Source organism: Lampris incognitus, chromosome 8 (genome assembly GCF_029633865.1).
Source record: "Lampris incognitus isolate fLamInc1 chromosome 8, fLamInc1.hap2, whole genome shotgun sequence".
In the NCBI taxonomy this organism is placed as follows: Eukaryota; Metazoa; Chordata; class Actinopteri; order Lampriformes; family Lampridae; genus Lampris; species Lampris incognitus.
Window position 1 is genome coordinate 31,939,740 of NC_079218.1, and position 20,355 is coordinate 31,960,094.

General features: G+C 42.8%; 1 protein-coding gene across 1 annotated transcript in view; it reads left to right on the forward strand.

Moving 5' to 3' along the window:
* Positions 1-8: 8 nt before the first annotated feature.
* Positions 9-20,355, forward strand: part of stim1b (stromal interaction molecule 1b) — an 86,512-nt gene continuing 66,165 nt past the window's right edge. The window contains exons 1-2 of the mRNA XM_056284841.1: positions 9-266; positions 809-925. Of these exons, the coding sequence (XP_056140816.1) occupies positions 811-925 (115 nt within the window). The 5' untranslated portion in view covers positions 9-266; positions 809-810. The remainder of the gene's footprint in view (positions 267-808; positions 926-20,355) is intronic.

A 20,355-nucleotide genomic window follows, 5' to 3' on the forward strand; every position in this document is an offset into this window, starting at 1 on the left:
ACTTTTTCCTCATCGCCAATTTATACCGCGAAATTACTGCGACAACTCTCGCCACCTGTCTTTTCTAACGTTCACCTCCTACCGGGCTCAAGGAGAGAGGATTTGGTTTCCAACGCCTGGAACATAAAACACGACATCATTAACTGGTTTCAAATGGACCGCAGGGTTGTTGGACATAGATAGCCCTCTGCTGTCCTGTTAGTATTGTGTTTTACCCTCTTGGAAGGATATTATAGGTAATTGGCGGCACATCACATGTTTTAAAGGTGAGCAAATGTCGACGCAATGAACGAAGCGGGTGATTTTTAAATTTTTTTTATTTGTTTTGGGTGCGGTTCATAAACGAAAACAAATAGCCATTAATTAGTTGATATGGTGTGCCTACTCGAAGCTCCTCAGAGACATAGTAGTTAAATAGACTCGACTTAACTGACACTTCGACTCTAATTTACAGAGCCAAACTTCCATGCACATTTAATTCATGGTGTATCTAGGAGGCATCAGGTTGGTAAAATGCAAGATGAATCTCGCCGATGTGACTTGAAACTTGAAAAGAAGTCATATTTGGTCTTGAAATCCTGGACGAACATTCCTTCCAGTCTTCCTTCTCTCTCTCTCTCTTTCTGTCAAGAGGAAACAAAATGCTCAGTTTTTCGTACGTTTTGTTTGCTTTTCTCATTTCTAATATATTCTTAACGTCCACCCACCTCTCATACTCTATAGTGTGATTTGCTCCCTGTGCGTGTTTGCTTTGGTGTGTCTGGGTAGTTTGCCAGTGAGCTTTATTCTCGCTCTTCCTCCCCAGCAGATATGGACGGTGTGCGGCTGGTGTGTGTGCTGAGTGTGTACGTTTGGGTTCAGAGTGGTGCAGGAAGAACAGCACAGGCCCATGCAGACCATCGTCCGGTATCCAATAAAGCCTCAGGTAAGGAGACTGATAACAAGCTGTGAGTCTTGTGCCCTGTTCGTGGTTTATTTGTGAGTGTGCGTGCGTGTATGCGCACGCCTTACTTTACCCGTGAGACCCTGGTTGATCTCTGAAAATGAACTCGGGTTTTCCATCAGGGGACCTAAATTTGACCATGGCTTTTACAGTCGTGACCTTTCACTCTGTTTGAGATGGTCTTTGCTTGTTTCTCAAAACAAACGTTGTGTCCAGATGAACTGATTCAACTTTCTGTGATCTTTGCTTGTGACGTTGTTCAAAGGCCTCAAAGCGCCAATTGGGTTTCCAGCCCCATAGTTGAGAAACCGTGGCGTCCATGCGCTCGTACCCAATTATGTGCCATGTTTATGTGGGTTTTTAATCCAGTCCAACACTGCACCAGCTGATTTTACCAATTAGCACACCTTCAACTAGACAGGGTTTATCTTGAACGCATTTTCATGACCTGTTTTTTTTTTCTTTTTCATTTCGTTCTGTCCTTATTTTAGACTTCATTATACATTGTTGCTTTATATTCTCATGTTGCTAAGAGGGGATGTGGAATCAAAATATTTCTTTACCAGCATGTTACTGTCACTGTGCATTTGATAAATATACGTTGATAATTTCAAACAGGGAAGGACTAATAAGTGAAATCAGCTGGTGCAGTGTTGGGTTGCAATGACAACACACATACAGATTGCTCTCCATGGTGCATGATTTTGAGCCATTGCCTTGAGTCTTGTGTGGGTCTGGTCAGTATTGAGAGTGATTACGGAGGGTGGTTGGCCCTCACTGAGACTATTGAACGGAGTAGAGCTATATGATCAGCAAACGGTGTCATAAGTCTACATCACACACACACACACACACACACACACACACACACACACACACGTGCACACAGCCAGTTTTCTCGAGAGCCAGGCTACATTTATGTAAAGTTCACCCCAGTTCAATAGATAAAGAACTAGCTTAGCCACATCTGATCCACAACATTCACAAACATTTATTGATTATGGTTTAAATCATCATTAGGATTATCCCAGTGTTATTTAGTACATGATCATTTCACAAGGGAGACACACGATGACTAAGTGGTGAGCGCTGTTGCTTCATTGCAGGAGGGTCCTGGATTTGATGCCAACCCTGCATGTTATTTGCATCTACTTCCCCAGTGCATGTGAGTTTCCTTGGGGTACTGTGGTGTCCTCCCCCAGTCCAAAGAGATGAATGTTTGGGAAATTGAAGAATCTAAATCTGCACATGCATTTGTGGGAAGATTTGGAGGTTTAAAGGTTTCAAAAATTCAAGATATATTAATGACATTTTTTTTTTGTGTCATGGTAGTTCTTTTGGTAAAACAAAAAAACAAGGGATAGCTGCATGAAATCCTGCTAAATGATAAACGTTTGTCTGGGACCCACCTTTTCCAGACCTACGTACATATGGGTCCCAGATCTGCCATTTAAGTAATATGGGCCCATTGAATTCTCACAGAACATCTTCATGGAAATAAAGCAAAATGGACTATTGAATGTTTTGTGTGTGTGTGTTGTTGTTGTTGTTGTGGTGGTTATCAGAAAGTGTTAATGTTTGCAGAGATGGTGCAGGAGCTAGCAGTTATTTTCTTACCACAGCTTCCTGGATGTGACACATCACTGACATCACAGGAAGCAGACAGAAATAGGAACAAGTGTGTGTCTTTGGAGATGATGACAATGATGACTGGTATTGCAGACACAGAAGATGTATTGCTCTCTATGTGGATCATATAATGGCTTGTAAAGAATCTTTTTAGAGGCTAGTTATATTCTTGAATTTGTCAGAAATCACGTCTCAAAATGCACAATAATCTCTCATTGGCTCTTTACCAATGTTTCGATGTTTTATTGTCACAATATATAGACTCTGCTTACACGCAGACATTAATCTGATTAGGTTGAATAATCAAATTAATGTGATACTCTTCAATAATCTAAGTTTACAAGACTTACTGCAGAGTTGAATTACAGGATGGAAGTCACATTTTGTACCATCCTGCTCCCAACACTGTGTTCAAGACTTTTTGGAAAATGTTTATTTCTGTTTTTTTTTTTTTCCTCGCCAGTCCAAAAATTTTAGGATATTAACGTCTTTCATTTTGTTTATTTATTTATTTCGGATCTACCCCCTTTTCCCCCCAATTGTACTTGGCCAATTGCCCCACTCTTCCGAGCTGTCCTGATCTCTGCTCCACCCCCTCTGCCGATCCTGGGAGGGCTGCAGACTAACATATCTATCCGATACATGTGGAGTCGCCAGCCACTTCTTTTCACCTGACAGTGAAGAGTTTCACCAGGGGGATGTAGCACGTGGGAGGATCATACTATTCCCCCCAGTTCCCCCTCACCCCGAACAGGCGCCCCGAATAACCAGAGGAGGCGCTAGTGCAGCAATCGGGACACATGCCCACAGCCGGTTCCCTGACCGCAGACATGGCCAATTGTGTCTGTAGGGACGGAGGTAACATAGGGATTCGAACCGGCGATCCTCATGTTGGTAGGCAACAGACCTCTTTTATTATAAAGAGCATGAACATGCTTCAGAAATTTGGTTGTTTACTGCCACTTACCATGTTGTCCCTTTGTCTATAATTTCCGGGTCAGATGCATCAGTAGCGTGAATCCCAGAGCAATCCCTAGTTACCTGCTTGTCCTGGAGAAGCTTTGAGTCTTTGCTGCCATTCTTCATGTTATGTTACAGGTCCATTCTCAACTGATGTTGTTGGTCAGTAATTGTTACAGCTAGGATGCTGCACACCTTGTCTTACAGTTTGGAGTTGGGCATCAGCAAATGATTCAATAGTAGGCAGAGACACTAATAGGTACGGGTGTGAACCTTTCCCTTTCCACAGAAACTGACAAATGTGTTCAAGGTTGTCAGTGAAACATCGCTCTCTCCGTCACTCTGCTGTCAGCAAGCCTGATGGTCCTGTACATTTTCTGTCAGACTTCGCCAATGTGCAGAAAAGCCATGAAGCATTAAATTATAATTAGTTGCGTGCAGGAGTGTGACTAGACTGCCAATGTCAGGGGCTAAGCCCATGACCCATTTTGGAAATCAAAATTCTTAGGTAGACTGTAGGGTAGACATGGATGTAATTCGTTTCACATCCTCCTCTAAAGTATTGTTTAATCTATAAACCTGGTCGCTGCACTAGCGCCTCCTCTGGTCGGTCGGGGTGCCTGTTCAGGGGGAGGGGAAACTGAGTGGAATAGCGTGATCCTCCCACGCGCTACGTCCCCCTGGCAAAACTATTCACTGTCAGGTGAAAAGAAGTGGCTGGCGACTTCACATGTATCGGAGGAAGCGTGTGGTAGTCTGCAGCCCTCCCCGGATTGGCAGAGGGGGTGGAGCAGAGATCGGCACGGCTTGGAAGAGTGGGGCAATTGGCCAAGTGAAATTGGGGAGAAAAAGAGGGGGGGGGACTTGTATTCTCCAAGTGACTGTTAAGGCAGAAATGGAAATATTGATGCTTAATGTGCTATTCCTGAGACGCTATGCTAACGATCTCAGAGGTTGACCTGTTAAAGTTACCCAAAGTCTGAAATTATGATTCTTATTTGTATGGGTTACTTTGAGTATAATTTTATGGCTAAATGCTTCTACCTACATTGTGCACAAACTGGCTGAGCCACCAGAAAATCTCAGTATTCTTTCTAACATCTTCCTGCATTTTAAGCCACTGTTAATTGTGACAGCTCTGAACTTTCAACAAAATGAACAAGAGGGAAGACAGAGAGACACAAAGGGAGCATCACCTTTTCAACTTAGAGCTCTTCTGACTACATCGTTCACCTTTTAGTATGAACGTGGCTTCTCTTACCAACTGGCGTTTCACCTGCCCATGTCAAGTCAATTTTCTTTGTATAGCCCAATATCACAAATTATAAATTTTCCTCAAGCGGCTTTACAGCAACACAACATCCTGTCCTTAGACCCTCGCATTGGATAAGGAACAACTCCCTAAAAAAAGTCCTTTAACAGGGAGAAAATATAGGAAGAAACCTCAGGGAGAGCAACAGAGGAGGGCTCTCTCTCCCAAGATGGAATGGGTGCAATGGATGCTGTGTTTACACAATTTACAGAATACAACATTGAAAGAGGATACAGCATTATAATGGAAATATTGGATATAAATAATATAATGAGGAGCCACGTGACCACCATCACCATAAAAACAAAATCATATCTTAGTGAGAGAAGGATATAACAGGATAACGAAATTATATGGATTTATAAGATATATAAAAATAAAATATGATGAGGGGAAGCCCATGTCTCATGTCAGGTCTCCTCATTGGTCTTCCCATGCCTAATGTTAAAATATGAGAGCAACATTTTGCACTCCTATAAAACCAGAATGGTCTCTAAGTAACTTGATCAACTTCAAATCACTGGAACAGGTTTACAGTACCCAGCAAACATGCCTCTTTGGGGCCCATGTGGGGCCACTGCGGGCAGGAACAGAGGGCCCACAGTGGACTGCCCACAGTGGGCATTTCATGTACGGCATGCGGGGCACGTGTGGGCCCCACACTAAAGACCCCTGGTGGGTCCCCAGTGGGCAGCCCACACTCTAAGCAGAATGGGCCCTCAGTGGGACCCATTGTGGGCCCGCAGCATGCCCATAGTATGCCCACACTTTAGGATGGGAGCAGTGGTCCCACACGGGCCCATAGTTCCCCATGTGTATCTGGTATGCTAGTGACATTTGACAGCCAGCTCAAACAAAAAATGAAGAAAATATAAATTATACGAAGAAAGAATTTATTGAAGATTGGAAACAATTGGAATTGAAAAACAAAGCTATATACCAAATTAAATGCTTTTATTAAACAGAACAACAAACATAGAACCACATTTGAACACAACAAGAACATTAAATCTAAAAAAACCCCCAAACATTAAATCTATTTATTTTTTGCTCCTTCGGCTCCTTCCTCCGTCTCTATCCCTGGCATTTCTGAGCCACATTTTGATGGCAGCTTCCACCTTGGATGCTGTGGCCCGGCTGCTTTTTGTCACAGCATCTGAAGAAAACAACAATTGAAATGTAAGTGCACAGTATGAGTTAGCCACAGGTGGAGCATTTAATCTAGCCTGCAATTCCATTCACCTGTTGGGGTAGAGGCAAATCTCGAACAGAGGTGTCTCGAAACCTGGGCAAGTAAAGCCGAAATTATCTGTATGTGACTGTGTTTTTATATTTAGGTAAACTGACACTTTTGATTGTTCCGTGGACTCCGATGGGGCAAAATTCAAATTAAACTACTCAAATCCAACTCCTTGGAGTATTTAAAGTAATGAGGATTGGCACCACCTCATGACCAAGCCCAAACTGGACCAGGGCTATAGGCTATATTTACTTGTGTACTGTTAAAGTGATTGAGTGTGTCAAGTTTATTACTGCACACATGCACAACATATCAGATGTATTGCAGACTATATGAGACTACAATAAGCTGCTGTGTGTGTATGTTCGCTAAATGTCTGATGGTTCAAAATTATTAAAATTGTAAAGTTATGAGTAATAGTTCATCTGTAATTAAGTTGGTTAAAAAAACAGCATGAGCTGCTCAATGGGAACATTTCAGGGACAAAAAATTAACAAAAAACTAGTATTCTTTCTCTTAACTATAATATGAAACAGCTGCGACAAACCAAAAAGTTGAGACAGTACTTGTCTTGTTGGATGGGCAGTTTTAGTTAAGTATGGGATGGACCGGTTATATCTTGGAAAACTTGTTTACATTTTACTGTCATTTTTGCAGAGGTCTGACAATATGCAGCATTGGGCATGGGTGGTAAATAAAAAGTTTGAGTACCGCTTACCCTAAAGCAGTAGTAATCTTAAAACGTTTTAACTGTACTGTCAACAGGGGGTTGACCTCAAAGGTCAAAACTGCTGTGGGCCCCACATGGGCTGACCCACAGGGGGCTCATGTGGGCTTACTGTGGGCAAGACCACAGTGGGTTGCCCACAGAAAACCCTCATGGGGGCCTCAAAGGGCAAAACTACTGTGGGCCCCGCATGGACTAACCACATGGGTAGAGGCTAGTTCCCATCGATGCAGAGAAAGGAAATGGAGTAGAGAACGGTCAACTGAGCATGCGCGAAATGCCTCTACCATGCCTCCACACGCCCCGCGTAGCATCCAGGCGCTAGGATTTTAGGAAGACCCACCCCTACTCTGCGTCTGATTAGCTAACTTCAACCTTAACCCCGCCCTAACCTTAACCTACCCAAACAATGGAGGCAACGAGTACTTGCGCATGCTCAGCTGACTGTTCTCTGCATCGATGGGAACTAGCCTCTACCATGTGGGATTAGTGCGGGTTTGCCCCTGCCCACATTGCCCTACAGTAAATCCACACCTACCCACAGTGGGCCCGCAGGGGCATGTTTGCTGGGTATATACAAAAAAAACAAAAAAAAAACATGTAGAAATCACCCCCCCCCCCCCCCAAGGCTCAAGAAGAAGAAGAAAAAAGACTGTGCATGGACTTCTTATTCCAATTCCACATGGTAACTGTTTTTGAAGACAATATAACAGTAAACACATCTGTGTAAATATTGTAGTTACAACCAGGTAAAAAAGTACATTGAATGAAAGGGAAAACCTTCAATAAAGTCCATGAAAGAACTCCAGGTCAAAGCGAAGTTTTTGTGGGTTTACATATTCTATATTGGAGCTTTTCTAAAGGTAGCAAGGACAGCACCTCCCTTAACCACTGCAAAAAAGATGGGGCTTTATTCGATTTCCAGTAAAGTCAATTTTGATGATGATGATGATGATAACAATAATAAGTCAATCTTGTATATCACTTTTCTACATTACATTACAGTCATTTCGCCGATGCTTTTATCCAAAGCGACTTACAATAAGTGCATTTAACGTAGGAAATCAGGAGAACTACTAGTCTTCAGCAGGGGCCCCTGAGCGACGGGGCAAACAGGGGTCCCCAAGCAGCAGAGCGAAGTGGTTGGGTGGAGGTGTAGGACTTGACCATGGCCTGGAGATAGGAATGAGCTGTTCCTTTCACTGCCCTGTAGGCTAGCATCAGAGTCTTAAACTGGATGCGAGCAGCTACTGGGAGCCAGTGTAGGGACATGAGAAGGGGAGTTGTGTGGGAGAACTTAGGGCGGTTGAACACCAGACAAGCTGCAGCTTTCTGAACAAGCTCCAGAGGTCTGATGGCCGGGGCACCAGCAAGGAGGGAGTTGCCGTACTCCAGCCGGGAGATGACCAGAGCCTGGATGAGCACCTGTGCCATCTTGTCGGTGAGGAATGGGTGAATCCTCCTGATGTTATAGAGGAGAAATCTGCTGGAGCGAGCAACCAATGCAACGTTTGCAGCAACCGACAGTTGGTCTACAGTTCTAACACTCAAAGTCGCTTTACAATAAACTAGGTGAAACAAGACAACGTAAACATAGCACAAACATACAGGAGTGGATGTGAAGGGTATGATGATGTTAGAGTCATTAAGTATAAGAACACACTTTTCTATGAAAAAATGGAAAAGAAAAATGGTAAGCAAGGGCAGGAAATATTGTCAAGCAAACGATAAAACACACGAGACAAGTGCCACTTCCTCACCCTCCTTTTCCAATCTCTTCCCCAAAAGTTTGGTGTGTAAATGCAGGTGGAATGTGAGGGTGGTGTAGGATGCAGAACATGCAGAGAATTTATATGCCAAATGTCACTTTGTTAAATGTATGTCCGCACCACTAATGCTACTACATTCGGCTGCTCCCGTTAGGGGTCGCCACAGCGGATCATCCGTTTCCATTTCTTCCTGTCCTCTGCATCTTCCTCTGTCACACCAGTCACCTGCATGTCCTCCCTCACCACATCCATAAACCTCCTCTTTGGCCTTCCTCATTTCCACTTCCCTGGCAGCTCCATATTCAGTATGTCCACACAATTATTTTTGTTGTGGGGGAGAAAAAAAGATCCAGGGCTATAGAAGAAAAGCTTACCCAATCACGCCCATGGCTGCATGTTAAAATTGAAACACATGTAAGTATGGGCTTTAAGACGGTGTCTTATTCAGCAAGCACATCATGATTTTACTGTTAGAATTAGTTTGAATTCCCAGATCGTTGACATTACAAGAAATGTCTACTTCTTGTAATGTCTTGTAAAGGTCAAAGGCATAGAACAAATAATAGTCTGGAAAAAGATCATAAAAGAGTTAGTTACAGGTGCTGGAAACTAGTCGCCTGATTGTTTGAAAAGGTCAGCCGTAAGATTATATTGGTAGGTTGAACTCATGGAACTAAAATTAAATTAACAACCTTCAATGAGATCCGTGAGTGTATTTCTAAGTGCCTTCCTGAAGAAGAACAAAGTATGACACTGGCATCAGAAACCACAAAAGAAACCAGTCAGCTGCTTAAGGTTTGAGTCACACATTGCTATAGTTTACCCTACAGATTTAAAGGTTTAATGTGTCTTATCAGTCTTAATGTTGACCTCTGTTGTTCAGCAGTGTACTTTATGTAATGCCATCAAAAGCAAATTAGACTTGCAGTTTAGCTCCCCCTCGAGCAATCAAGACAAGTCAAATTCAAATAGAAAGGTCCTACACATGTGTAGATGTATACCATTTTCAAACACCTTCAATAAACATTAGTTTGCTGCAATTACTAGATAAGGACTGCAAGTGCGAGCCAAGTCTTATGCACCAACAGGCCTTCAAGCAACAGTAACATTCAGTAACCTCTGCTAATATTTACTATTCATATGATGGGAAGATCATGGGATGAAGATGGCAGCGTGAATTCCTGTTTGTAGTGGCCTCTCCCAGTACCGGTGTGGGAAGACGGTGGTGCGAACTTACGTTTGTGGCGGCCTCACTGAGCACCGTCTATGCAGTGTCTTTGTCCACATCTGCTCTAAGTTTTGTCTTCGTTTGATGGCTGGGAGAGCTTAGTCTGCTTTTGTGGGCCCAGGGACCACGGCCCTGCCTGGAGCTGCGCCCGAGGAGGTAACACTGAGGGCGGTCTGACAGGACATGGAAGCAGGGCAGGCTAAGCTAACTGCTAGCCCATGCAGACCGGCAGTTCTGAAAACACTGAGGGTGGTCTGGTGGCGGCCTTATCTGGCATTGACTGTGGTGTTTTTGGTGTCATCGTGTGGAGTGCAGGGAGTTGTGTCAAGGGTGTCTGCCTGGGAGAGCTGGCATTGGATTAGCTGAGGGACCCTGGTCTGCTGTGTCCGGTGGGCCCAAGGACCACAGCCCTGCCGGAGCTGCGCCCAAAGAGGAAACACTGTGGGCGGTCTGACAGGATGTGGAAGCGGGGCAGGCTAAGCTAACTGCTAGCCCATGCAGATAGGCAGTTCTGACAGTCTTCCTGGCTGGCGTTCGTTTCCTTGGACAGTTTTTTTTTGTTTAGTTTGGATTATATGTGTTAGTTTGGATATGTGTGTTCTTTTAGTTTTTGGATATGTGTTTTGGTTTTTGTGTTGCACTGCTGTGGGCTGGAGGAAATGCTATATCATTTCATGTACTTGGGTACATGAAATTAAATGACAAAGTGTCCCTGATTCCTGATATGCATTAGGAAAGCATAAATGTTGCACCTTTCAACAAATCTAAATTCCTAAAGTGCCATCAGAGCACAAAACAGACTCAGCTTCCAAAAAGGTGGTGGATTTCACAATGAACCAGCCAGATTCAGCCCATGTTTTACCTGCCAACCTGCCTTTTCTTGTCGAGTAATTTAGAAATAGTTGCTGGTTATTCAAACAAGTGATGAGGTCATGCACTTCTTTCAAACAAGAGATGAGGCATTACTACACTCCATCTCACGTTCCCAAAAGCTATTAATACCATGGGCTTTGAACATATCCGGTCTGTAGGGAGGGCTGTATGTTTTGTTGGTGAGGGGGCTTGACTACCTGTTTGTAATGGTTGGTGTGATCAGTATGCATGCAATCATATGTAAAACTGAACAGCCTGTGGGGTTGCTGGCGAAGGTCTGATGGTGGTAGTTGTTGTGTGTGGCTGTGGTGGTTTGTGAGGTGTACTGCATGCGTTCGCCAACTGCGTCTCTCCGGCCGCAGTCTCGAAGGAGACGCCTCGCCACTTTCATGACAAGGCGAATCCAGGCCGAACCACTGCTTTTTCCGACACACCCAGAGACTCATTCATGTGACGAATACAAGCCGACTCCGCCCCCCTCCCGAAGACAGCGTTGCCAATTATTGCTGCTTCATTGAATCCGGCCATAGTTGGAACCTGCGAGACTGAGGCGCGAACCCTGGTCCCCAGTGGGCAACTGTATCGATACAAAGCCGATGCTTAGACCGCTACACCACCGCGGACCATTATGTGAGGTTTTTAAGTATGTTAATAGTTTGTGTTGTTCTATGAGGTGACTGTTCATTAAAGAACATCAAAAGTCTGTCTCTGTCTCTCCCTCTCTCTCTCTCTCTCTCTCCCCCCTGCTCAGTTATTGTTGTCATTTGGCTTGGTAATAGTAAGAACTGCCAGATATCACCAGCCTTGCAGGGCAGCAAGATAATGTGGAGAAAAAAATAGTGGCTATAAATAGTCGACACACCCCTGTTAAAATGTCAGGGCTTGTTTTGATGTTAAAAAAAAAAAGAAACCTAGATAAATCATGTTGGAACTTTTTCCATTTTCCTTTTTTTTTTTTGAAATGGCAGCCTATAAAAAATGATGTAGGTTAAAAAAAAACAGCAAGTAAAAAACGTACAATAACCTGGTTGCATAACTGTGCACACCCCTAAACTACTACTTGGTTGAAGCATCTTTTGATTTTATTACAGCACTCTGCCTTTTTAGGTCTATCAGCTTGGCACATCTTGACTTGGCAATATTTTCCCACTCTTCCTTGCAAAAACGTTACAGATATGTCAAATTGTGAGGGCATCTCCTGTGCACACCCCTCTTCGGGTCACCCCACAGATTTTCAATTGGATTCAGGTCTGGGCTCTGGCTGGTCCATTCCTAGATGCTATTCTTCTTTTGATGAAGCCATACAATTGTTGATTTGGATGTGTGCTTTGGATCTTTTCGTACTGAAAGGTGAAATTCCCCTTCAGATGCTTGAAGGTTTTGCACCAAAATTGACTGGTATTTAGAGCTATTAATGAGTCTCCCCACCTTGACTAAAGCCCCAGTTCCAGCTGAAGAAAAGCAGCCCCAAAGCCTGATGCTGCCATCCACCACCATGCTTCACCGTGGGTATGGTGTTCTTTTTGTGATGTGCTGCGTGGTTTTTGCACCAAACATACCTTTTGGAATTATGGCCAAAAAGTTTAACTTTGGTTTCATCAGACCATAACACATTTTCCCACATGGTTTTGGGGAACTAGGTGTAGCCTTTTGCCAAATTTAGCTGGGCTTGGATGTTTTGTTTGTGCGAAAAATCTTCCCATCTTGCCACCCCACTCCATAGCCCAGACATGAAGAATATGGGAGATTGTTGTCACATATACGGAGCAACCGGTATTTGGCAGAAATTCCTGCAGCTCCTTTAATGTTGCTGTGGGTCTCTTGGCAGCCCCCCTGACCAGTTTTCTCCTTGTCTTCACATTAATTTTGGAGGGATGTCCTGTTCTTGGTAATGTCACTGTTGTGCCATATTTTCTCCACTTGTTGATGATTGTTTTCATTGTGTTCCATGGCATATGTGATGCCTCTACAATGAGATCCCATTCATGCTTTGTAAGCTCTTTGTGGACCATGGCTTTTGCAGTTGGATGCAACCAAGAAGGCAGAAAAATCCTACAGGAACAGCTGAACTTTATTTGGGGTTAATCACAGTCACTTTAACTGATGGCAGGTGTATACTAACTACTTTTTAACATGAGTTAGAATGTGATTGGTTAATTCTGAACACAGCCACATCCCCTGTGATAAAAGGGTGTGCACACTTATGCAACCAGGTTATTGTAAGTTTTGTATTTTTCCTTTTTGTCCTAAAATGTTTGATTGTTTTTCATTTTATTTTTATAGGTTGCATATAAAAAGGAGAAAAAAGGTCTGACATGAACTCTCTCTAAATGTCAATAAGACAGATGAAATCATTGTTGACTTTAGAAAGAGCAGAGAAAATCACATTCCTAATTCCATCAATGGGTCATCTGTTGAAATTGTGGACAGTTTTAGATTTCTCGGTTTAAACATCACAGACAACCTCACGTGGTCTTTCAACACCAATTGCATCCTGAAGAGGCACAGCGGAGACTATGTTTTCGGAGGCATCTCGAGTTTTGGTATGCATACTAAAACTCTTATGAACTTTTATGGCAGTACCATCGAGAGTGTCTCGAGAGGCTGTCTACCACATGCCTCCTCCGATACATGTGGAGTCACCAGCCGCTTCTTTTCACCGGACAGTGAGGAGTTTCGCCAGGGGAACGTAGCGCATGGGAGGATCACACTATCCCCCCCCCCCCCGAACAGGCACTCCGACCGGCTAGAGGAGCGCTAGTGCAGCGACCAGGACACATACTCACATCCGGCTTCCCACCCGCAGACATGTCCAATTATATCAAGTCGGCGGTAACACAGGGATTTGTACCGCCGATCCCCATGTTCGTAGGCAGCGGACTGGACCACCACGCTACCCAGATGCCCCTTGAATGCAATACTTTGATTAAAGCCTGTATTTGAATTGAAAACTTCATAATTTTGCTACCATGGATTCCTTCAGTATGCAGTGCTTCCACCAACAGCATCTGGTTCTCTGTATCTGGTGACTTTTTGCATGAGCAATTGCAAAAAGTCAAAAAGAAACCTGACTCAGACATTTCCGTGCACAAATAAATCAAAAGATTGAGCGAAACGCTAGTTTTGATTGTGTCATGCTAACTCTGTTGTTCACCTTACCTCAATAAAAATAACACGAAAAAGGCTTTTACATGATTTTCCCCATATCTAAGTAATACCTTCAGTGATTAATCATTTCGCGAAAGTGCATGTAAACATAAAAATTAGTTTAATCCCATGTTCATACTAACACATACATTTGAATACGCATTATTTTTCTCAGGTTTGGCCTTCCATCCACACCAAGTCTGCGTTTTCGACCATGTAAAACAGATCTTTTTGAAAACACTTTCTAAAGTGAATAGATTTGAAAACGCTAGACTCACATTGTAGTGTGGACGGGAAAAAGACAGCTTTTGGAAAACAGTGATGTAAAGGTGCTGGCTCAAATGGCCTGTGCATGCCCAATAGAAGATCATAAGAAATGTCATACTGGTGTTTTTTTTTCTTTCATATTTTAGCTCATTTACTACATATGATGTATACTTTCCATTACTGCCAACTGTTTTCCAAAGAATATTGTAGCATTTTAGATTTTTTTGAACGTTTTTGTTTTCTAAATTTCAGGCAGCATTGATTTCCATATATTTCAGTATTGTATGAAAATCAACTTGCAGAGACTTGAACATTGCTTGAGATAGATAATCCATCATAGTGAACATGTAGTCAACTCATTTTTTTTTTGTCAGTTATGGAACCATTACAGGATGATGTGGTTGGAATCATGGATGGATTTGAGACGTTTCCTGAGAGCTTTCAACTATATTATCCCATAATGATGCTGTAACTTTGACAAAAAATAAGTGACTAAATGTTCACTGTGGTAGTTTGACATTCAAAAAAATCTTTAACACTATGGTATCCTGTGGAAAATGGTTGGGAGCATGGGTGGCGCTAGCGCAGCAGGTATGGTAAAGCTAAATTTGTGAAACATTACAGTAAAAGTAAAAAAAACAACAAAACATTGGTTTTAACCAAATAAACTTACAGTGGCAGTGCGTGCGTAGCAAAATTTACTGAGGAAGTCAGTCAGCTTAGTATGGCGATCATATGATGGTGATCATAAATCTTCATATTACCATATGGAGATATCATAGTTACTTGCTTTCACAAACCAGAATAAACAAGGCCGTTACGTCATCTGCATTTCTATCCCATTCCTCAGGAACCATAGCATTTACAAGGCTTTTGTGGACTAAAAACCACTTGAGTTGCAATTTATTTTTTCTTCCCAAATACTGTACAACAACACATGCAAACTTCTCACAGCCATAAGCACTGGTTATTAGTAATAGATGAATTCTGTGCATACCTCCATGAGGGAATGTCTCCAACAATATAACTGCAATCAGCAAGAAACAAAATGCTGTTGTCTCCAAAAGATTCGCGCACAATCACACTCCAGACCTATACAGATTAACACATGATGCCGCCTCTGAGTTTCTCATCATCTAAAGAATAAATACATAGCTGAAGGTTTTCAGACACAACCAATTGCAAATAAATCCATTCATCCATCCATTATCCAAACTGCTTATCCTGCTCTCAGGGTCGCGGGGATGCTGGAGCCTATCCCAGCAGTCTTTGGGCAGCAGGCGGGGAGACACCGTGGACAGGCCGCCAGGCCATAAAATGAATATCACAATTAATTGGATATATACAATGGGGTAGGCCTACCATTCTGTTGCAGCTCAAAAGCAAGCTTAGTAAAGGCAATTTTTATGAGAAATTTGAGGTCCCCATCTCCATCCATTCAGATAACTGATTCCATCCGCACTACGGGTAGTGGCAGTTTTTTTTTTTTGATGGTGACCGCAATTTGATTGGTGAAAATTGAACCTGGCCTCCCTTGTTTTTTTTTGTTGTTTATTTTTTATTTTTTTACACAATGAATTGACCATTCAGTGTTGAGCTCTGTCTAGCCTTGCCTCAATCTGACTGGCTAAAACATATACTTTTTTTTCTCTAAGGGAAGCCCGGCAAAGCTGGCCTCCCGTGAGTGATGGTAGCATTTCACTCACTACTAGACAGTGCAGAGGACATCTACTACACATTGTAATGCACTCAGAAGGATGCTGTTTTGCTCGCTACTAGCTAAAGAATAAAAACTAGGGAAATGGCAAAACTCGAAGACACAGCCGTGGGAATAATAAGTTGTTTTCTTTATTAGAATATATTTATGGGGAGCCAGGCTTCCTTTGGCCCCCGAGAGAAACCGCCTCTGTAAGCTTACCTTGCTTCATTTTTATCCCGTTTGAAACACTCTGCAAACTGACTCGCCTTTGTTTGATTCTTTGGCGCTGAATCATGACTCATTTAGGTGCCTGTTCACAGGGGGTAGGGACTTAATTAATTAACTCTGCAGGGCTAGAAACTCTATCCTGAAAGAAGTGGTACGCCTTGCTGCTCTTATTGGGCAGTGATAGAATGGTGTGTCTTTGATAGACTTGTTTTTGTACTGTTGTCTTTGGGTGCAAATTAAGTTTTTTTTGTTTGTTTTTTTTTTTAAGTCATAGCATTGGGGTTTTTTTCTGCAAAGTGTGCACCACAAAGGACCAATCCGATCACTGGTCTGTTCAGGTCCAAAGGTCTTGATGCTTATGGTCCATTTAGGACAGTTTACAACTTCACCTCGATTGACGTTTTACTCCTTTGACCCTAAATTATTTGATTTTTTTTTTAATCATGGTATTGTAATGACCTACTTTTCACTCTCACAGATGATAACACCGTTTCTGAATTAGCCGTGGAACTTCGGCATGTTTATTTCGCTCCATGCATAACGTGCACATAATCCGACTGACTCTCGTCTACCTTCCCGCTCCCGTGGCTGCTCTGTTTACTATCCCATAACTCCCTGTGTCCTTAAAGGTGTATTCCCCTAATACTGAACATCACAGGTATCACTTATACGTATACATACTTCATTCCTTTACATCACTCATTAAACTGAACTGGAATGTCAGGGAAGTAAAATTATTGTCGTGATTGCTAAAAAGTAAACAAAAGTAAAAGTAGAGATGAAAAGATAAGTAATTGAACGCATATGCACGTCAGTGATCCATTCATGTGTTGGACGATTCTTTTAATCACAGACAAACTGATGATAATAATAATAATAATGAATTACATTTATATAATGTTTTTTAGACACCCAAAGTGCTTCACATTGAAGGGGGGAAACTCCTCTCAACCACCACCAATGTGTAGCACCCACCTGCGTGATGCATGGCAGCCATTTTGCACCAGAATGCTCACCACACATCAGCTTGAGGTGGGGAGGGAGGAATCATTGAGCCAGTTACATGGGGGATGATTAGGTGGTCAGATGAAGAAAGCCAGGTTGGGAATTTTGCCAGGACACCGGGGAATCCCCTACTCTTTGCGATAAATGCCATGGGATCTTTAATGACCACAGTGAGTCAGGACCTTGGTTTAACGTCTCATCTGAAGGACGGCATCTCCTACAGCACAGTGGCCCTGTCACTGCACTGGGGCATTGACATAGATAGATAGATAGATAGATAGATAGATAGATAGATAGATAGATAGGATTTACGGTAAATCTTTTCATTGATAATTTTGGGGACTCTAAGCTTCCCCTAGCCTCTTAATAGCACCACGTATGGTTGGGAGTAATGTTAAGTACAACTTCAGTAAATGGGATATAACATGCAAAGACATCGGAATGGCTCTTAAGCGTGTTTCTTTAGTTTTGATGTTGCAGTGTGAAGGGTGAACCTTGAAAAAATTCTATGGGTGGAAAAGTTTTTGACGTGAAAATAGCATTTTCCAATCTGGATGGTGGAAATAGTCTAAAAGGTAGCTCATTTACATTGAGTGCACGTAATAAGTGTTAGTTAATAGGTAGTAAGGCCCTTATAAGTCCTTATAAAGTTCTTAACATTGTGTGTGGTGTTCCCAACACAGAATATTAACCAGTGTGGTTTTGTTGGTTTTGAATGTGCGCAGATCAATGTGATTGGTGCTGAATGAGGTGGAGGTCATCTATTGGTTGTTCCTGAAAAGTATATAAGGCAGAATCGCCACCAGGGCGTTCTCTTGGTACTCCGCTCTAATCTGGATAGCTAGGTTGTTACAGTGTAATAATAAATATACTATGTTACTGTCATAAGTCTGCCGTGTGCACTTTCCAGTTATCTGCTTAAACAGCTTAGAACATTATTAGTGTTTCATACACGACAGTTTGGCGACGAGGATGGGATATTTAAGTTGGAAGTCACAGAGTTAGCATGTCAAGCAGCTCCAGTGAGGCAGAAGTCAACGACAAACAACCAGAGAGACGTTTGGTGAGTGAAAGGACCATCGAACAGAAGATTGCATTCGGTAAGCCAGAATATTTCCACTTCGAGGAAAGTGAGGAAAGTTTTGATAGTTATCGCCAGCGGTTAGAGCAGTACTTCACAGCAAATGGATTGGACACTCGAGATGAGAAAACCAAAGTGCTATTTCTTACGGTGGTAGGAAAAAGGGCGCATAGCTTGCTGATGGATTTGTGCGCACCAGATAAGCCATCGGGTAAAACATATGAAGTATTGGTGGGAATGCTAGAAAAGCACTACATCCCGAAAACCAACTTTATTGCCGAGAGATGGAAGTTTCACGGAAGAAACCAAAAGGAAAACGAAACAATAAGTGAGTACATTGCAAGTTTGAGAAAGTTAGCAGCCACATGCAAATTTGGAACATTTTTAGATGAAGCACTGCGTGATAGGTTTGTCTGTGGAGTTAAGAGCAGTGAGCTAAGAGATCGGTTACTCAATGCTGCTCACACAAAAGACTTAACGTTACAGCTCGCAGTTGAAATGGCGCTTTCTTTTGAGGTAACAAAAGGCAACAGTGCGCAACAGTTTGCACAGAAAGGCTATAAAGCTAATGTGGTGGAAAAGAAGGCTAACATAAAGCATAGAGAGGCTACGGTAAAGCCTACAGCTAACGAAAAGCCCTGCTATTGCTGCAATGGAAAAGGCCACAGACTGGATGAATGCAGGTTCAAGGACGCAGAGTGTCACCAGTGCAAGAAAAAGGGACACATCGCAAAAGCATGCCGTTCACCTAAAGAAGGAAGCTATGGCAAGGCATCGAAAGGGACAATGCATTTGGAATGTTGCCACGCTCTCAAGCACGAGACATGTACAAATTCCAGCGCTATCAAGCAGCAGGGAAGACTTGTTTGCAACGCTCCCCAGCACGTGGACCAGAGCAACGCTCACAGTCTTTGGGCAGATGGAGATCCTATCCAGCCTCAGCTCTGCAGTGCCAGAGACGACTGGTGTGTGCCGACAAGTTGCATGGTGGATGCTGTACAGAACATTGACACTGGTCAGACATTGGACAGTGGAGGGGCCGAACTTTTTGCAATGGACACGGGTAAAGGTGACATTGTGAAACCCTACTATGTGTATGTCAGTGTAAATGGTACAAGGGTGAAAATGGAGGTAGACGCTGGCGCAGCCGTGTCAGTGATATCTGAAACTCTACTTAAACGCAGGTTTAAAGATGTGAAATTTAGTCCTGCAAATTGTGTGCTGAAAACCTACAGTGAGGAATCATTGCCATTGATAGGAAAATTCACAGCAAAGGTGAAATGCAAGGAACGCTCAGAAAAGCTATAACTACTAGTCGTGAAAGGAAGAGGTCCTGCATTAATGGGCAGAGACTGGATAAGTCAATTAAAGCTAGATTGATCAAGAGTCAACAGAGTGGCTCCTGATACAGTGGATGATGTGTGTGCCAGACATGCATCAGTGTTCAAACCTGAGCTAGGCAAGTTAAAAGGTATCAAAGCCAGACTACCTGTAGTTCCAGATGCTGTGCCCAAGTTCTGTAAGCCTAGAAACGTGCCTTATGCATTAAGAGAAGCCATAGAGAGAGAACTGGCAAAATTGGAAGCTGAAGGTGTCATCTCACCCATTAATTACAGTGAGTGGGCAGCTCCAATAGTTTGTGTGCCTAAAAAGGATGATAGTGTGAGAATATGTGGAGACTACAAGGTCACCATCAATCCATGGTTGAATGTGGAACAGTATCCACTACCCAAAACCCAAGATTTATTTGCTAAACTAGCAGGAGGTCAGCAGTTTACCAAATTAGACTTGTCACAGGCTTATCAGCAAGTTCTGTTAGAGGACAATTCAAGACATTACCTAACTATCAACACACACAGAGGGTTGTATCACTACAGTAGGTTACCCTACGGTGTTGCTAGCGCCCCTGCTATTTTTCAAAAGATTATGGATCAGGTTCTTCAGGGCATGGAAGGGGTCATCTGTTATTTAGATGACATCTTAATTACTGGAAAAGATACAGAAAGGCACCTGACTAACTTGGAAGAGGTGCTTAGCAGACTTGAAACTTACAATCTCAGGGTTAAAAGAGAGAAATGTGCATTCATGCAGGACAGCGTTTCATACTTAGGGCATGTCATTGATGCCATGGGCATACATCCAATGAAGGAAAAGACAGATGCTATTCAGAGGGCTCCAGTTCCTGAAAAATGTAACTGAACTCAAGTCATTCTTAGCTCTGTTAAACTACTATGGGAAGTTTATCCC